Here is a 19,143-nt window from a genome sequence, read left to right as displayed (position 1 = left end):
ATGGGCTGTAGGGAGTGTTCCTTGGCCTACATGGGCCAAGGGCACCAGCCCCACTAAGGCCCATGCGCCTAAGAGGTGGAAAGGGGGCAAACCCTAATGGGATATGGGCCTTAGGGCCCATATTGGTGCGCCTCCTCTCCCATCCCCTCTTGGCCGCCCCCCTTGCTCCCCATCTAGGGCTGCCGCCCCCCCTAGGGGTGGGAACCCTAGAGGGGGCGCAGCCCCTCCCCTTCCCTATATATATGAGCATTGGGCTGCCGAAACACACGCGATTCGATCTCTCGTTGGTGCAGCCCTGCATCTCTCTCTCCCTCCTCTTCTGTGGTGCTTGGCGAAGCCCTGCAGGAATTGCCACGCTCCTCCATCACCACCACGCCGTTGTGCTGCTGCTGGATGGAGTCTTCCTCAACCTCTCCCTCTCTCCTTGCTGGATCAAGGCGTGGGAGATGTCACCGGGCTGCACGTGTGTTGAACGCGGAGGTGCCGTGCGTTCGGCACTTGGTCATCGGTGATTTGAATCACGACGAGTACGACTCCATCAACCCCGTTCTCTTGAACGCTTCCGCTTAGCGATCTACAAGGGTATGTAGATGCACTCTCCTTCTCCTCGTTGCTGGTTTCTCCATAGATAGATCTTGGTGATACGTAGGAAAATTTTGAATTTCTGCTACGTTCCCCAACACGAAGCCCTGTGTCGGTAACTTCATCATCACCGTCACGCTGTCGTGCTGACGAAACTCTCTCTCGACCTCAGCTGGATCAAGAGTACGAGGGACATCACCAGCTGAACGTGTGCAGATCGCGGAGGTGCCGTGCGTTCGGTACTTGATCCGTTGGATCACGAAGACGTTCGACTACATCAACCGCGTTACTTAACGCTTCCGCTTTTGGTCTACGAGGGTACGTGGACACACTCTCCCCTCTCGTTGCTATGCATCTCCTAGATAGATCTTGCATGATCGTAGGAATTTTTTTGAAATACTGCGTTCCCCAACAGGATTCGGCCTACTTGGGGCGCCCCCTTGGCTGCTCCCTCTCCCTCCCACCTATATATATGGGGGGGGGAGGTGCCTAGAACACACAACAATATTTGTTAGCCGTGTGCGGTGCCTCCCTCCACATATCACACCTCCGGTCATATCTTCGTAGTGTGTTTAGGCGAAGCCCTGCACGGATCACTTCACCATCACCGTCACCACGCCGTTGTGCTGACGAAACTCTCCCTTGACACTTTGCTGGATCAAGAGTTCGAGGGACGTCATCGAGCTGAACGTGTGCAGAACTCAGAGGTGCCGTACGTTCGATGCTTGATTGGTCGGAACGAGAAGAAGTTCGACTACATCACCGCATTGTCAAACGCTTCCGTTTTCGGTCTACGAGGGTACGTGGACACATTCTCTCCCTCTCGTTGCTATGCATCTCCTAGATAGATCTTGCGTGAGCGTAGGAATTTTTTTGAAATTGCATGCTACGTTTCCCAACAGAACCCGTGTTGCCGGCAGCGAGAGAAGGAAGCGGCAGCGTCGCAGGGAGCAGATGTGAACATGGACGAGCAGTGCCCCCCTCCCGTGCCCAAAACCCCGCACCCCATCCATCCAGCCGCTGACAAGGATTGCACTGTCGGACCAGGTTGGGACAGAGGAGGATCCAACGGACAGTCCGGGTATTCTGGAGAGCTTTCCGTCTACACAGATGCCGCCAGTGGATGTTTGTCACTCACCGCAGCTCGTTTGGGCACCGACAAGCACGGGCACCGATGGTGCCCGGGGTGCCCACGACCTGTTCGGCGAAATAACACAATAGAGTCGTTATGTTTTTGTTGCTCCCGTTCGATCAACTTTACATATGGCATGCTCAATGTTTTGTCGTATCTATTTTGAACTGTTGAATTCAGATGATTTGTATCGGTATGATCGACTTGCATGGATTTGAGGATCCACATTTGAGGTGTATGATGCGCAACAGCCAAATAAGGAGCCGTCCAACGCTGTCTGCAGACATGTTCGGACACACGTGCGCGGGCGTACAGGGGCGGATTTGGCAGGTACGGCTGTAGATGCTCTTATCTCCATCAAGATTCCTTCGAGGCGGATTTGGCAGGTGCGGCTGTAGACAAGCTTACACATATCAACGGCCAGAATCAACCGCGTCGTGAAGACCCTAACAACCCCCCTCATCCAACGGTGGACGCGACCCGCCACTGAAAACCACATTGGAGACGAGATCCCCAGTCCGCTCGCACCACCCCTCTTGAGTCCTTGACGGGTTGACCCCTCTCCTACGGTCGTCGCAAACTTGTTGTACCCGCAACCTCTCTTCTCCTGGCCCTCTCCGAACTCCAAACCCTAGAGGCGCCGCACACCGCAGCGACACGTCCAGCGAGATGCGGCCGCGCGGCAGAGGGGACGACCCTGACGACGACGAGGACTACGAGTCCTCCCCGCAGCGGAGCGCCCCGGGGTCGGATGCCGAGCCCGAAGAGCCCGCGCCGCCGCCGCCGCCGCAGCCCACGCGCGCGCCCCTCAGCAGCCTAGTCGTCCGGCCGTCGCCACCGCCGCCGCAGGATAACGGCGCGTCCTCCCAGTCCCCTGCCCGTTCGTCCCCCTCCCCCGTCGGCGACGCCCAGGGTCGCCGCCGCGGGTCCTCGCTCCCTCGTCGCCGTCGCGAGTTCTCGTCGCCGGACCCCCGGATCAGGGAGAGACGCCGGTCGCCGCCGCCCCCCGCGAGGCGCCGCCCTGGCAGCCCGCCGCCCCCCCAGCGCCGCCGCTTCAGCCCACCCGGTTACCAGCCTCGGCCCCCACGATTCTACGACGAGCCGCAAGGTCGGTTGAAAATCCTCGAATCACCCAACTTTCTCTAGATCTGTTTCTTTTGGATTCTTCTGGTCCCTTAAGCTGCTATATATTATTCTTGGATGCTGTATATGCATGTTGTGTGCTCTGATTCGGTTGTTAGATGATTCAAGATGCAGTCTGTGTGCCTTGTTTGTCCGTTTGGTCGTTAGATGATTCAAGGTGGTCATCATGAATCGAGAATTCCTTATATCCAGCTCATAAATGGCAATCCTTTGATTGTATATATGGCGATATATGTGAGGTATTTGCCTTGTTTATCTGTTTGTGTTGTTATGATTGAAAGGGTGATCAAGGCTTTGAACATGTTTGGGAAAGAATCTTGACAAATCGAATAACTTCTGTTGACATATGCCTCAGGTTATGCCAAATCTGCATCTGCATAATCATAACCAGTTTCATGTTTTATGTGCTGGTTAGATATGCTTTCGCTTAATTGTTTGTAGTCAAAGTTGTTGTAGATTGTAGTTTTTCTATGCATAGTTTGCATGAGCACAAATTTCCCACTTAAGTTCTCTTGGCAAAATCTTTGATTGGTGCTATGTCTGACATGCATGCTACTGCTGGCCCCTTTCTTGCTAATGTTAATCAGAATTTACCTACCAGAGGATCTACATCTAGAGAACATTTGTAAATGATGTATACATCTATTTATAAAAGGTCATCTGAGTGAAACAGCTAACATGATAGCTATGAATATCATATCATTCTCCATAAATGTTTCATCTTGAGCTTGTTGCAGGCATTTTTGCATGATAAATTGTGTTCTTCACATCAGCTTTGGTTCCTTTTTTGAGTGAGTTGGGTGCCATGTGTACTTTACCTTGAGAACCCCTATAGATACTGTTCGGTTTGCTTTTATTTAATGTTGCATTACTTGAGTTCTCTTCTTAATGGATGCCTTGATTCCTTAAGCCCTTTAGTTATGGTTTGATCTGCTTCTCTTTTCAGACTTACATAAGTATATAATTGCATTAATGGGCTTCAGATTTGAACATTTGGTCTTTCATTACATGAAATTTTCACCATGCTAAAGTTAAGAGAGTAATCTTTAGGAAGTTTGGTCAAATATGTTAAGAGGTTTGTTCTTTGTTGCCAGCATTTGCTCTGGCTTTCTTTGTTCTTATTCATGTCATGTATATAATTTCTATGATCATTCATAACTTTGTATGTGATTGTATCCATTTTTTCTTTACCATGTCTGGTGTTCTATGGCAAGTTTGATTTTCAGTAACTTGTCAATTTCAACTCAGCCATCTCTTTTGACGTGACTAGTTCAAATTCCTATATACGATGTAGGATATTTAGTTTTACCACTAAACCACTATATGTAGGAACATAATGCACGGCTGAAGTCGAAAATCTCCTGATTTGTTTTGACTTTCAAGCGATTGTAGTTTGTAGATATTATCTAATTCTTTACTGGCTTGGATATTCAGTGTTATGGCCAAGCACTGCAACCCCCTCTAAGTATCAAATGAAGTATGGAATTGGCTGTTCTACTGTAACAGTTTTCAACTTGGCTGCATAGGAGACAGGCTTAGTATTGACGCTTCTTATGGCAACGTCTGCTTGATGGTTTAGCCTTTTTGTTGGCATTTAATTTGGATTATAAAACAACTCAGTTGCTGTGCAATTGGTGAACCATGACAAGGTTGGAGTTGTGATAAGTGGCAACACAAGGAAGGGCTGAGGACTTGAATTGTATTGATGCAGCTGTGGTCGCATACTTGTCTGAGAGCTACAAGTCTTGTTGAAATTAACTTGACACGTGGATATCTAGGAATTCCTTTAATATGAATCTGAGTTGTGTCTTGTTGCATCAATTCAACCTGACCAACTCCTCCATTTTGAGTATTTGGTAATTCCGATAACTTCACAATGAATTAAGTCGTGGGCTACATTTTGGAATTAGCATCATGGCGTTCATCTGACCATCTTTTCAACAAGTTGTTGGAGATTTGGTTGAGAAAAATGCGCTGCAGATACCGGAATAAAGTACATCAGCGAGTGCAGCAGTTGGTACCATCAATTGGTACAAGGACTTCAGCATTAGGGATCATCCATTGATATGAATATGAGGAGTCACATCTTTCCATGATCAATTGTTGGGCCTGACCAACTGCTCCATTTGAGCTTTTGAGATAAGAAGAGAGTCGAATTGAGCTTGAGGTAGTGTCGAGGAAGCTGTGGTCAGTGTTTTGGTGCTGCTTGAGTTTTTGGAGTTAACATGAATCTGAGTTGTGTCTTGTTGCATCAATACAACCTGACCAACTCCATTTTGAGTATTTGGTAATTCTGATAACTTTGAAATAAGTCGTGGGCTACATTTTGGAGGTAGCATCATGATGTCTTTTGACCGTCTTCCCAACAAGTTGTTGGAGATTCGGTTGAGGAAAGTGCGCTGCGGATACCAGCATAGAGTACATCAGCGAGTGCAGCAGTTGATATCATCAATCGTACAGGGACTTCGGCATTAGGCATCTGCATGATGTTTGGATACTGAATTGTCTACTTTTTTATATGGACAACTGATATTTCATTGTCCAAGACCCTATCTGCTAGTAAGATTGTGAGTTTGTTTGATGGTGAAGAGAAGACTGAAGCAGACAGACAACTTGTTCGCCTTTGCAGGAAGACAACATATGAAGTAACATAGGATTCCTGCTGCCTGTTGCTTATGCCTTCTTCATGTAGGAACTTTTCTTTAACTTACAATGGAGGATTAGCTAAATAATGCCCAATAAGGTGATAGCCTTATATGGAATGTCTTGGAAGAGAAACCCCTGTGTTTTAGGCTGACTGCATGCTTTACTCTCCAAGATACCATTGGCAAACTGCTGTGCTGTACTGCTTGGCGCATATGCATTGGCATGATGAATGGTTGGGAGTTCCTGACTTTGCGTGAAGTTATGGGGCTGTTACTGGCTCACATGGAGATAAGCTTTTCTTAGCAGAATCTGATTACAATATCCGGATGTGTAGTCATGAACAGATAGTTTTGTTTTGGGTTGAGCAGCAGCTTCAACGGTATTTCCTTCTCAGAGCTTTCTTAAGAAACGTTGGCCTTTGCAATTACTACCTCATTCGGTATGTGGAGAGTAATTTTGTTGGAAGTGGTTCTCCAGATGGGGTTTGCCTGTTTCAACCCCATGTGGCTGGAGTAAGCACTTCTTTGCTGAATATTCATGTTTTGTGTCTTCTAATGTTTATTTGGAATTGCTGTTACTTTCTTTGCAGGATATGGCATGCATGCTGGACCATCACCTCCGCGCCAACGCAGATTAGAAAGCAGCAACTTTGATGACGCTATTGGTCCACGTTACACCCATGGCTATGAAGGGAATGGTAGAGGATATGCAAGGGGTGGTAGGGGATATGAAGGGGGTGGTAGGGGATATGAAGGGGGTGGTAGAGGAGGTGCAAGATTCCGAGATGTTTCTCCACCATATGGAAGAGGAGGCAGGTCGCACGGGAGGGGGAGCTATAATGGTCCTGGAAAGGAGTTCATTCTAATTGATGGAGAATATGTTCACAGGAATGATCCAAATCTTTCACCAAGAGAAGGTGATTGGATATGCCAGAATCCGAGGTAGATTGTTTTTCAGCTCATCGTAATTACTGCACTTAATCTTGCTTGCCTTAACTTAATGTTTTTATTGCTTTTTATTTCAGTTGTGGAAACCTCAACTTTGCTCGAAGAAGTCACTGTAACAACTGCAACAAACACCGCTATGAGTCTAGTCTTAGTCCTCACAGGGGTTACTTTGACTCTCCTCCACGAGTGCCTGCAAGGCCACTTGGTCAACCAAGTGATCGTGCTCCTCCAAGAGAAATGGCGAGGTACAAGCCAGCACCCCGTGATTGGGGTGTGGGTGATCCTAGAAGTTATCCAGCTAGATCACCTCCAGAACGCGTAGGACGATTTCCAGATCCATTGCAGAGGGAAAGGGGTTTCCGTGGTGAACGTGAGTTGCGTGACCCTGTGAAGTTTGAGTGGCCTGCTGCGGAGTACAAGCAGAGGGAGCGTCCACATGGTGGGTTGTATCTTGACAGGAGCCGATCTCCTCAGCGGAGCTGGGGGAGCGATATGCGGGACAGAAGCAGATCTCCTGCAGGTAACAGACCAATGAAGGGTGCTTTCTTGGGCAGAGGTCGACCAGACCTAGAGTATGGTGGTTCATATGTAGGCCGAGGGCGGTTGGATGGTGGGCGCGGGCGTGGACGTGGGCGTGGCCGTGTTTACAGGCCAGGAGGTGATCCATACCCTGGCGAGGGCCGAGATGATCGGCGCGCTGCTCTTCATGGTAGGGATGATGGGCGCTACTAGTTCATCCTTTGAACTGATTCTCTGGAAAGAAAGATCTAGTTAAGACGGTGCAGGTCCAGCCTGTAATATTAAACTATCAGTACTGTTTCCTCAACTGTGATGACATTTGCAATGTTCTGAAATGAACAAGTCCACTATGCACTGGATGATGGTATTATTTTGGTTCAGTGAGCAGCTGGGTTGTTATGTCAAAGCTGATCTGATTATTTGGTTATTTTGGGTTGCTTCTCGGTTGGGTTATACCCTCATGCCTGGTCGGGTGGAGTATATGCAACACAAGGATTTCAGGTTGCTCTGGCAGCTGTAGGTCACATGCCTTGGCCCTTGTGGTCTACGAGTTGTGGGCATAGCCAGAAAGGTTCCGTAATCACGGCAATGTGTACTTCCAGTGGAACCCACTGCACTGCATGATGGCCTGAAGCATCAATGAAAAAGTCATCATTGGTAGAGCTACAAACAGGGGTGATTTAACCTATTGGAAGAAACTAAAGTTTTGTAGTGTGCAAATATCAAATGTTTCACCGAGGCCTATTTAGGACGTTGTACTAGGAACGGAAGACAGGTCGTGGTATGCTTCGATTTGTGTTATGATTTATGAATGTGTATATCCAGGTGTATCAATTCATTTTGCACATAATTCACAAAAAATAAATCATTTTGCACATAGGAGGACCAATTGTAAGCAGAGTTTTCACATAAACCATTTCTCTTGCATGATATTTTCATTAAAAACTGCCCTAGCTTAAGTGTGCCTTTTACAACCGCAACCATTAGCCAAATCGTAAGACCTAGAGCCTCTAACCGTCGAAATCATCATCATCTTTATACGATTATATTAGTTTTCAAGAAATTAATCTTAGTCGTGTTCTTGGGTACTGTACACTATCTATCCTTGCTTGGTTCAAGACTATTGGGAAGGGTCATATAAACTTCAAGGATGAGCATGGGCGATGGGGAAGAATGGGTAGCCGCGTCGGCAACTGCCGACAAGCCTTATTAAGGCCTTCTCTACCATTGAATTCGGCGATGCTTCATTCATAGAGGGCGATTATGCTAAGTCTTGTGGTGTTATCGTCCGTGATCACCGGGATCTTTCATGTCGGCGTCCACGACGAGATTACAACATGAAGTTGATGTGTTCACGGCAGAAGCGGCAGCTCTGCTTGAAGGACTGAAGCTAGCAAGAGATACGGGATGCAATAACTTGGTGGTGAGACCGGATAATATCATGATGGTGGATGCACTTAGATTCAATGAAGGTTATTCTATGGTGGCAGCGCCGCTTCTTGATGAATGTCGTAGTTATCTAATAGATTCCGGGAGGTTTACTATTGAGCATTGTATTAGAGTCAAATTATGTAGCTCATGAGCTGACTAGATGGGGACGTGCTAATAATCCATCTCGTTGGATTGATGCCCCGTCTAATTTCATTGTGAGTCTGCTGGCAGACGATATATCCGTCCTTTGATTAATAAAGTAAGCTTTCTCGTGAAAAAAAGATTCAAGTCCATCTTTACTGCAATCCTGGTTAGGGACTTGTTGAAATAATAGGGGATTTCCTCATCCAGCCTACTCCTAGGACTATATTATATGCTCCCAATTCCGGTCTTCACATTGAATGCCTCGAGAAACAAGTCAAGATAGATGAAACCTTTTTATCCGCTTCCTTACCGGGAAGACACACTTCTGTTCTTATTTTGGCCTTCACCTTCTCCTCGCACCCCTTGTCTTTGTTAGCAATCGAACCATCTCCACTAGGATCCGGATGTGTCTTAGTGACTGGCTTTAGACCATGAACTGCCAAGTAGCAAGGTAAGATTGGATGTGTTCGCGAAACCATGTTATAATGTACAATATTAGTCCCGAGGATTGTATGAGCAAGGCCTGAACAATTTCTATTGGTAGCAACACGAGGAGCCCTGAAGGGAGATACAAAAGTTTAATCAATGCCACATTTTCAGAAGAAGCAATATATTGGATAATAATCATACACTGTGAATGAGTAGACAAATTGACCGAGAGCTTACACACAAGAACAAAACCTAACTCTACTTATTTTTCCTCATCCCCTGCTATCCTACCACATGCCAGTCAATATCTAAAGTGGAGAAGGAAGAGTAACCCCCATGTCATCAATTAGTAATAGAATAATCATTTCTTCTCCTTTGAGCCAATAAGGTCCTTGCTATCGAGCCAGTGAGCCAATACCAATGCCAATAGAGAGGGTGTAAATGAAGGACTCAAAGGAGGTTAACGATTAAGAGCAAACACAACATGTGGGCCATTTGGAGGAAAAAGTAATCTCAACCTTTCTTCTCCTATCAGTGCCTATCCGAAAGAGAACCCGACACCTCTTGTTCCTAAACGCCAGATATGGCATGCAACAACGAACAACAAGGGCGAGGAAAGATAAAAAGTGTTGGAAATATGCCCTAGAGGCAATAATAAAATGGTTATTATTATATTTCCTTGTTCATGATAATCGTTTATTATCCATGCTAAAATTGTATTGACCGGAAACTCAAATACATGTGTGGATACATAGACAACAACGTGTCCCTAGTAAGCCTCTACCGGACTAGCTCGTTGATCAAATATGGCTATGGTTTCCTAGCCATGGACATGAGTTTTCATTTGATAACGGGATCACATCATTAGGAGAATGATGTGATGGACAAGACCCAAACTATAATCATAGCATATGATCGTGTCAAGTTTATTGCTATTGTTTTCTGCATGTCAAATATATGTTCCTATGACCATGAGATCATGCAACTCACTGACACCGGAGGAGTACCTTGTGTGTACTAAACGTTGCAACGTAACTGGGTGACTATAAAAGTGCTCTAAAGGTATCTTTGAGGGTGTCTGTTGAGTTGGCATGGATCAAGACTGGGATTTGTCACTCTGTATGACGGAGAGGCATCTCAGGGCCCACTTGGTAATACAACATCACAATGAGCTTGCAAGCAATGTGACCAATGAGTTAGTCACGGGATCTTGTATTACGAAATGAGTAAAGAGACTTGCCAATAATGAGATCGTACTAGGTATGGAGATACCGACGATCGAATCTCGGGCAAGTAACATACCGATGGACAAAGGGAACTGCATACGGGATTAGCAGAATCCTTGACATTGAGGTTCGACCGATAAGATCTTTGTAGAATATGTAGGAACTAATATGGGCATCCAGGTCCCGCTATTGGTTATTGACCATAGAGGTGTCTTGGCCATGTCCGCATAGTTCTCAAACCCGCAGGGTCTACACACTTAATGTTTGGTGACGATATAAGTATAGTTTAGTCATTATGGTGGTTACCGAAGGTTGTTTGGAGTCCCGGATGAGATCCCGGACGTGACGAGGAACTCCGAAATGGTCCGGAGGTGAAGATTGATATATTGGACGAAGGTTATTGGAGTCCGGAATTGTTCCGGGGGTACGTGGTGATGACCAACATCACCAAAAGAGGTTTCGGGGGGCCCCGACAAGTGTTGGGGGGCCCCATGGGCCAAGGGGAGGGGGCAAACCAGCCCACTAAGGGGTTGTGTGCCCCCCTCACCCTTTCCCACTAGTGTTTTCCCTTGGTGGCCGCCGCCCCCTAGGAAACCCTAGGGCGCCCCTCCCCCCTATATATAGAGGGGTAGAGGGAGGGCAGCCGCACCCATACACATCTATACGTGCCACGGCACTCCTCCTCCTCTCCCTCATAGCCATCTTCTTCTCTCTAGTGCTTAGCGAAGCTCTGCTGAGATTTCTCCACCACCACCGCCTTCACGCTGTCGTGCTGCCGAAGGACTCGAGCTACCACTTCACCATCGCTTGTTGGATTGAGGAGGTGAAGGCGTCATCAAGCCGTACGTGTGTTGAACGCGGAGGTGACATCTGTTCGGCACTAGATCAAAAGTTCACGGGATGGATCGTTATTGGATCGCGAGGACGTTCGACTACATCAACCGCGTTTCTTAACGCTTCCGCTTAGCTATTTACAAGGGTATGTAGATCCAATCTCTCCTCTCGTAGATGGTCATCTCCTAGATTGGATCTTGGTGAGTGTAGGATTTTTTTGTTTCCCATGTAATGTTATCCAACAGTAGTATCAGAGCTAGGTCTATGCGTAGATGACATCACGAGTAGAACACAACAGTTGTGGGCATTGATATTCAGATTGCTTCCTTCCTTGGTCTTTTCTTGATTTGACGGTATTGTGGGATGAAGCGGCCCAGACCAACTTTACATGTCCACGTACATGAGACTAGGGGTAGGGGTGCTCCCCTAGAGACGACAGCTGGTGCCCTGGCGGCTCGCAAGGCCAGGAGCCAGGCCGTCCTGGGGGAGGAGGAGCTGGAACCTCCAGGGTCCCCTGGGAACCAGCCGCCGGACGACTCGTGAGGAGCGACTTCTTCAGCGCGCATCTTCAGCTACTCCAACGCCTCTTCAACAACGGTGCCATGTGACATTTCTGGTTTATTCAGCTCGGGGCGCCCCTCGGGCTGCATCATCCCCAGGTCGCATGGGCCTATCCCTGCGACATGCATCCTTTTGAATCTTTAGCTTACTCTGTTGGGGGCGCCCCTCGGGCTACATCATCCCCAGGCCGCATGGGTCCATCCCTGTGGCATGTATCGTTCTTGCATCTATTTGAACTAGCTTGCCTCCTAGCTTGAGTCATCTTATGATTATCACCTGCCTGTTCGGTACTTTGATACCATGAACGTCGTGTGCCCTTGCAAGCCCACCCACGACTGCCTCATGATTAAGGACTGGCACAGTGTTTGTGCTCGGGTCCGTCCCTGCAGTGTTGATAAACCCAAGAGGCTGAGCTCTGGCTCGTGGGCCAGCTCCCGTGTACGTCACCTCCCATGGCTCTTGGTGCCCTGCCCTCGCATGAGCTAATCGGGGGCGGATGAGCGAGAGCGCGCGACCCGGTGCCTCGTCACCACGGGAGCCGCGTGCGGGTTGTCTTTCTTCAGGATTTTTTGCATTAGAAGACTGGGCACAGCGTCTGTGCTCGAGTCCGTCCCTGCAGCGTCGATAAACCCAACGACTGAGCTCTGTCTGGCAGGCCAGCCCTGTTCACGTCACCTCCTGGGGTCGTTGGTGTTTGGCCTTCTCATGTGATCGCCTCAGGAGATTCATTCGGCGCAGGTTGTCTAACCATCTCGCAGGTCCACCACAGCTGTCAAGATTCAAGTTAGGTACAACTCGCCTTGAGGTAGGGCCTCGTGAGTCCTGTGCTAGCTCACGAGTGCCCAGACACACCTTGTCTGGCCCTGCCGTGCAAGCCACATGTCAGGGCGGGGCTGTACACGCCCCGGGGGCTCCACTTAGAGGGAGCCCTCACCCACACACCAGTGGAAGCACCATGCTCCACGCTGGCAATCGACACGGTCGAGGAGCGGCTATGCCCATGCAAGTGCGGAAGCATTATGCTCCGCGCTGGTGATAAACAACTGAGGGCGGCCCCATGGCCGCATCAACCTCAGGGAGCCACCCGGCTCGGTGTCCAGCCTCGTAGCAACGCTTCCCCCCGGGAGAGTCGCGCGAGGGGGCTGGGCACGGGGGCTGCGCTCAGGTCGTGCCTGGCGTACGCCACCATGCCAGGTCCCCCGGACCTGGTAGTCGCGCCCCTCTTTCGAGCGGGACCTCAACGAGGACAGGTATGGAGGTTTATTTGTACGTCAAGGGGGACTCCTGAGCATCGCGACTCAGGAGCCTAATTGGCCACGTAGCCCCTCACCCCTTGGTCTCGTCCTGGTGATCTGGACGACCCAACGACGGCTGAGGCACGTGTGGGATCGGGCCCTTCCGATGCAGAACACTAAGACCTACTTTTGCATTTTCTTTCCGCAGGCTATTTGCGTGTCAAGGGGGACTCCTGAGCATCATGACTCAGGAGACTAACTGGTGACGCCCCTCACCCCTTGGTCTCGTCCCGGTGATCCGGACAACCCAACGGCAGCTGAGGCATGCGCGAGGCTGGGCCCTGCCGACGTAGAACATCAAGCAAATGGGAAGGAGATCGCGGAATCCTAACAAATTATTACAAGACATACTGTTCTTCCAATACCAAACACAAGTTTTGACGCCTCCATGAGGCACGTTGCATATCGCAGGAAAGTAAAAATGGGAAGGAGCACCACCGTCCACCAGCAAGCCTCCTCTTCAGCCTTGGGCGCTGTCGTCAGGGAGCGCCTCCCCGTCAGCAGCGTTGCCGTCGCCCGTGCCGTCGGCTGTGGTCGAGGGTCGGCGGCACCGTTAGCCAGAGGCACGGGGTCGATGGTGAGGAATTTCTCCAACAGGGCCTCCACCCGGTCCTTCACGGCTTCGGCAGCAGCCTCGCAGCGCTCCTCGTCCACGGGCTCAAGCAGGGCGATGCTGGGGTCGCGAATATGAATGTGGCTGAAGACGCGCATCACGGCTGATGAGGAGAGCGCGCGGGCTTCCCCCTACACCATGGGGCCGATCCCGTTGACGACGTCCTCGAGCACCGTGATGAGCTGAGGGAGTAGCTGTGCGGGGCCATCGTCATCAGTCACCAATGGCTTCTCCAAGCCCTTCTCGTAGAGCTCCTACAAAGCCTCGTGGGACCTCAGCTCAAGGGATTTGAAGGCCACACGATTTTCAGCAAGAACCTTCGCCTTGGCCTCCAGCTAGGCCTTCTCCGCCTCCACCTTCTTCTCCAGCTCCTCCAGGCGGCAGCGCTCCGCGGCCTGTGCCCGCACCAGCTGCTCAAGCTTCGTGTCACGGCCGGTGACCGCATCTTCTTGAGCCTTCAGCTTCTCCTCCCGTGCCTTGTGCTGACGAGCTTCGGCAGCACGTTCATTGCGCAGGGTCTCCAGCTCGGCTTCCGCCACCCGACAGCGCTCCTTGGCGTCCTCGGCATCCTTCAGCGCCACCTCGTGGGCGGTTGCGGCCAGGTTGACAGCCCGCTTACCCTCCTCAGGAGCTGCCACCGCCTGGACCCACGCCGCCCTCACGGATGCATCGGACCGCGACCACCCCGAGATCAGCTCCAGGCGCCCTGACGCCAAGCGACGGTCGGCGCCCTGAAGATCGTCCTGAAACTGGGTCAGCGCGGAAAAAGCCTCCTCCAGAGCATCACGCGAGGCAGAAGGATCATGGCCTAGCGGCGTGATAGGAAGAGGAGGAGGCAGCATCGGCGCCAAGGCCTGCAGGTCGGCGGCAACAGAAGAGGCCAGGGGCTCCTGTGCCTTCGGAGCCTCAGCAAGCAAGCTGGGAGCAGGCGCCTCCGAAGCCGGCTTGGCCATGGAGATCGTCTTCTCCTGAAGTCGGGCCTTTGAATCTCGCGTGGACGAAAAGGGGAGACAATGCCAAAGCAAGACATGCAATCGCAAATTTCATGATAAGGATAACACTGATGCAAAAGCACCACATATTCTTTACACACCCCACGGGGTTCCCCTCGATTGCTTGTCGGGAACCAAAAAAACGAGCTTTCCAGGAGTCATATCTATAGATGTCGCCACCGACGCCATCATCAACAGTGGGCCACGAGGGGCCGACGCCAACCCCATCCAGATCAATGACGACGACGAGCGGACGCCGCTGCTGCGCTTCGGGCACGGTGAGAGCTCGGGGGCACGTAGCTGTCATCGCTCGTCTCCGGAGTCTCGTCAGGCTCAGGAGAATCACTGGACTCCCAGGCATCGTCGTTGCTGCTGGAGGACCTGTCGGCAGGGCCAAGGGCAGGCCCAGCGCCTGCCATTGCGCCGTCCTGGCGACCCCTCCAGGGCAGCACTTGATACGTCTCCGTCATATCTACTTTTCCAAACACTTTTGCCCTTGTTTTGGACTCTAACTTGCATGATTTGAATGGAACTAACCTGGACTGACGCTGTTTTCAGCAGAATTGCCGTGGTGTTATTTTTGTGCAGAAATAAAAGTTCTCGGAATGACCTGAAAATCAACGGAGAATTATTTTGGAATATATAAAAAATACTAGAAGGAAGATCCACGTCAGGGGGGCCTCCACCTGTCCATGAGGGTGGGGGGCGCGCCCTACCCCCTGGGCGCCCCCTGCCTCGTGGGCCCCCTGACGCTCCACCGACCTCAACCTTGACTCCATATATTCACTTTCGGGGAGAAAAAAACCAGGGAGAAGGATTCATCGCGTTTTACGATACGAAGCCGCCGCCAAGCCCTAAACTCTCTCAGGAGGGCTGATCTAGAGTCCGTTCGGGGCTCCGGAGAGGGGAATCCGTCGCCATCGTCATCATCAACCATCCCCCATCACCAATTTCATGATGCTCACCGCCGTGTGTGATTAATTCCATCGTAGGCTTGCTGGACGGTGATGGGTTGGATGATATTTATCATGTAATCGAGTTAGTTTTGTTAGGGTTTGATCCCTAGTATCCACTATGTTCTGGGATTGATGTTGCTATGACTTTGCTATGCTTAATGCTTGTCACTAGGGCCTGAGTGCCATGATTTTAGATTTGAACCTATTATGTTTTCATCAATATATGAGAGTTCTTGATCCTATCTTGCAAGTCTATAGTCACCTACTATGTGTTATGATCCGGCAACCCCGAAGTGACAATAGTCGGGACCACTTCCGGTGATGACCGTAGTTTGAGGAGCTCATGTATTCGCTATGTGTTAATGCTTTGGTCCGGTACTCTATTAAAGGAGGCCTTAATATCCCTTAGTTTCCAATACGACCCCACTGCCACGGGAGGGTAGGACAAAAGATGTCATGCAAGTTCTTTTCCATAAGCACGTATGACTATATTCGGAATACATGCCTACATTACATTGATGAATTGGAGCTAGTTCTGTGTCATCGTATGTTATGACTGTTACATGATGAACCACATCCGGCATAATTCTCTATCACCGATCCATTGCCTACGAGCTTTCCATATATTGTTCTTCGCTTATTTACTTTTCCGTTGCTATTTTTATCATCACTATAAAACACCAAAAATATTAGTTTTTCTACCGTTACCTTTTACCACCATTACCACTACTATCATATTACTTTGCTACTAAACACTTTGCTGCAGATATTAAGTTTCCAGGTGTGGTTGAATTGACAACTCAGCTGCTAATACTTGAGAATATTCTTTGGCTCCCCTTGTGTCGAATCAATAAATTTGGCTTGAATACTCTACCCTCGAAAACTGTTGTGATCCCCTATACTTGTGGGTTATCAAGACTATTTTCTGGCGTGCCGTTGCCGGGGAGCATAGCTCTATTCTTTGAGTCACTGGGGATTTATATCTGCTTATCATTATGAAGAACTTGAAAGATCCAAGAACCAAGATTTATCCCTCAACTACGAGGGGAGGTAAGGAACTGCCATCTAGCTCTGCACTTGATTCACCTTCTGTTTTGAGTAAGCTTGCGACACCTAAACTTGCTTCTGCTATTAATTCTGATATGTCGCATGTTATTGATGATGCCACTTCTGCTATGCATGACACTTATGATGAAACTACTTCTATGCTTGATACTACTGTGCCACTTGGTGAATTTCTCGATGAACAACTTGCTAGGGCTAGAGAGAATGAAATTATTGAAACTGATAATATTGATGAAAGTGATGATGAAGATTCTCCCCTAGATATGAATTACCTATTGTGCCTGAGGGCTATGTTATGGATGAAGAAACCGCTAGAGATTTTCTTGCTTGCAATGATAGGAGTGATCTTAAGAAACTATTAGCTAAGCTGAAACAAAAAACTTTGAATGCTAGAATGAAATATGATCCTGCTTATGCTACTTCACCTATCTTTGTTACTGATAAGGATTATGATTTCTCCGTTGATCCTGAGATAATTACTTTAGTTGAATCTGATCCTTTCTATGGCTATGAATCTGAAACTGTTGTGGCACATCTTACTAAATTAAATGATATAGCTACCCTGTTCACTAATGATGAGAAAACTCACTATTATTATATTCTTAAATTATTTCCGTTCTCATTAAAGTGTGATTGAGGGAGTCCTGGATTAGGGGGTCTCCGGACAGCCGGACTATATCCTTTGGTCGGACTGTTGGACTATGAAGATACAAGATTGAAGACTTTGTCCTGTGTCCGGATGGGACTCTCCTTGGCGTGGAAGGCAAGCTTGGCAATACGGATATGTAGATCTCCTCCCTTGTAACTGACTTTGTGTAATCCTAGCCCCCTCCGGTGTCTATATAAACCGGAGGGTTTAGTCCGTAGGACAACAACAATCATACCATAGGCTAGCTTCTAGGGTTTACCCTCTACGATCTCGTGGTAGATCAACTCTTGTAATACTCGTATCATCAAGATCAATCAAGCAGGACGTAGGGTATTACCTCCAGCAAGAGGGCCGGAACCTGGGTAAACATCGTGTCCCCTGCCTCCTGTTACCATCCGCCTTAGACGCACAGTTCGGGACCCCCTACCCGAGATCCACTGGTTTTGACATCGACATTGGTGCTAAGACATGGTTTAATTCTCTTGATCCTGGTTGTGTGCGTAGTCCCCAGGATATGATTTATTACTTCTCTGCTAAATATTTCCCCGCTCATAAGAAACAAGTTGCTTTAAGGGAAATATATAATTTTGTGCAAATTGAAGAAGAGAGTCCCCCACAAGCTTGGGGGAGGCTTCTCCAATTACATAATGCTTTGCCTGATCATCCTCTTAAGAAAAATGAAATACTTGATATCTTTTATAATGGACTAACCGATGCTTCCAGAGACCACCTGGATAGTTGTGCTGGTTGTGTTTTCAGGGAAAGAACACCAGATGAAGCTGAAATTTTATTGAATAATATGTTGACTAATGAAAACAATTGGACACTTCCTAATCCAATTCCTGATCCAATTCCTGAGCCAACTCCTAAGCCAACTCCGAAGAAAAGGGGTATTCTATTTCTCAGTCCTGAAGATATGCAAGAGGCAAAGAAATCTATGAAGGAAAAGGTATTAAAGTTGAAGATGTTAAGAATTTACCTCCTATTGAAGAAATACATGGTCTTAATTTACCTCTTGTTGAAGAAATACATGGTTTAATCCATCTCCTATTGAAGAAACACATGGTCTTGATAACCCGACACAGATAGTAAAGGTAAATTCTCTCTATAGATATGATAAAGCTGAGATCCCATTTACTAAGTTTGCTAGCCCATGCTTGGATGAGTTTGACGACTTTATGGTTAAACAAGAAAACTTCAATTCTTATTTTGGTAGAGAATTAAAATGCAATGTCGATATGCTTGAACACTTGGGTGATTATATGGCTAATGTTAAAGGTGAACTTAAACTTATTAGTAAACATGCTTCTATGGTTACCACTCAAGTAGAACAAGTACTCAAATCTTAGAATGATTTGCTCAATGAATTAAATAGTAAGAAAAATGATAATGCTGTTAGAGTTATGACTAGAGGTGGTAAAATGACTCAGGAACCTTTGTATCCTAACGGCCATCCTAAGAGAATTTTGCAAGATTCTCAAAGAAATAATATTGATGCACCTAGTCCTTCTAAGAGGAAGAAAAAGAAAAATGATAGGACTTTGCATGCTTCTAGTGAACCTTTTATTGACACACCTGAGAATCCCAATGATATTTCTATTTCTGATGCTGAAACACAATCTGATAATGAACATGAACCTAGTAATAATGTTAATGATGATGTTCATGTTGATGCTCAACCTAGCAATGATAATGATGTAGAGATTGAACCTGCTATTGATCTTGATAACCCACAATCAAAGAATCAACGTTATGATAAGAGAGACTTTGTTGCTAGGAAGCACGGTAAAGAAAGAGAACCATGGGTTCAGAAGCCCATGCCTCTTCCTCCTAAACCATCCAAGAAAAAGGATGATGAGGATTTTGAGTGCTTTGCTGAAATGATTAGACCTATCTTCTTGCGTATGCGTTTGACTGATATGCTCAAAATGAATCCTTATGCTAAATATATGAAATATATTGTTACAAATAAAAGAACG

At 48.0% G+C, this 19,143-nt stretch overlaps 1 protein-coding gene across 1 annotated transcript; it reads left to right on the top strand.

Moving 5' to 3' along the window:
* The first annotated feature begins 2,271 nt into the window (after nt 1–2,271).
* LOC125522640 (serine/arginine repetitive matrix protein 1-like) lies at nt 2,272–7,349 on the top strand. The gene is made up of 3 exons (XM_048687688.1): nt 2,272–2,822; nt 6,093–6,444; nt 6,528–7,349. Exons 1-3 carry the CDS (start codon nt 2,384–2,386, stop codon nt 7,180–7,182), a joined length of 1,446 nt encoding a protein of 481 aa, XP_048543645.1. The 5' UTR covers nt 2,272–2,383; the 3' UTR covers nt 7,183–7,349.
* The last annotated feature ends 11,794 nt before the right edge of the window (nt 7,350–19,143 follow it).

This window comes from Triticum urartu, chromosome 7, assembly GCF_003073215.2.
Source record: "Triticum urartu cultivar G1812 chromosome 7, Tu2.1, whole genome shotgun sequence".
NCBI lineage: Eukaryota > Viridiplantae > Streptophyta > Magnoliopsida > Poales > Poaceae > Triticum > Triticum urartu.
This window is presented reverse-complemented; position numbering and strand designations above follow the sequence as displayed.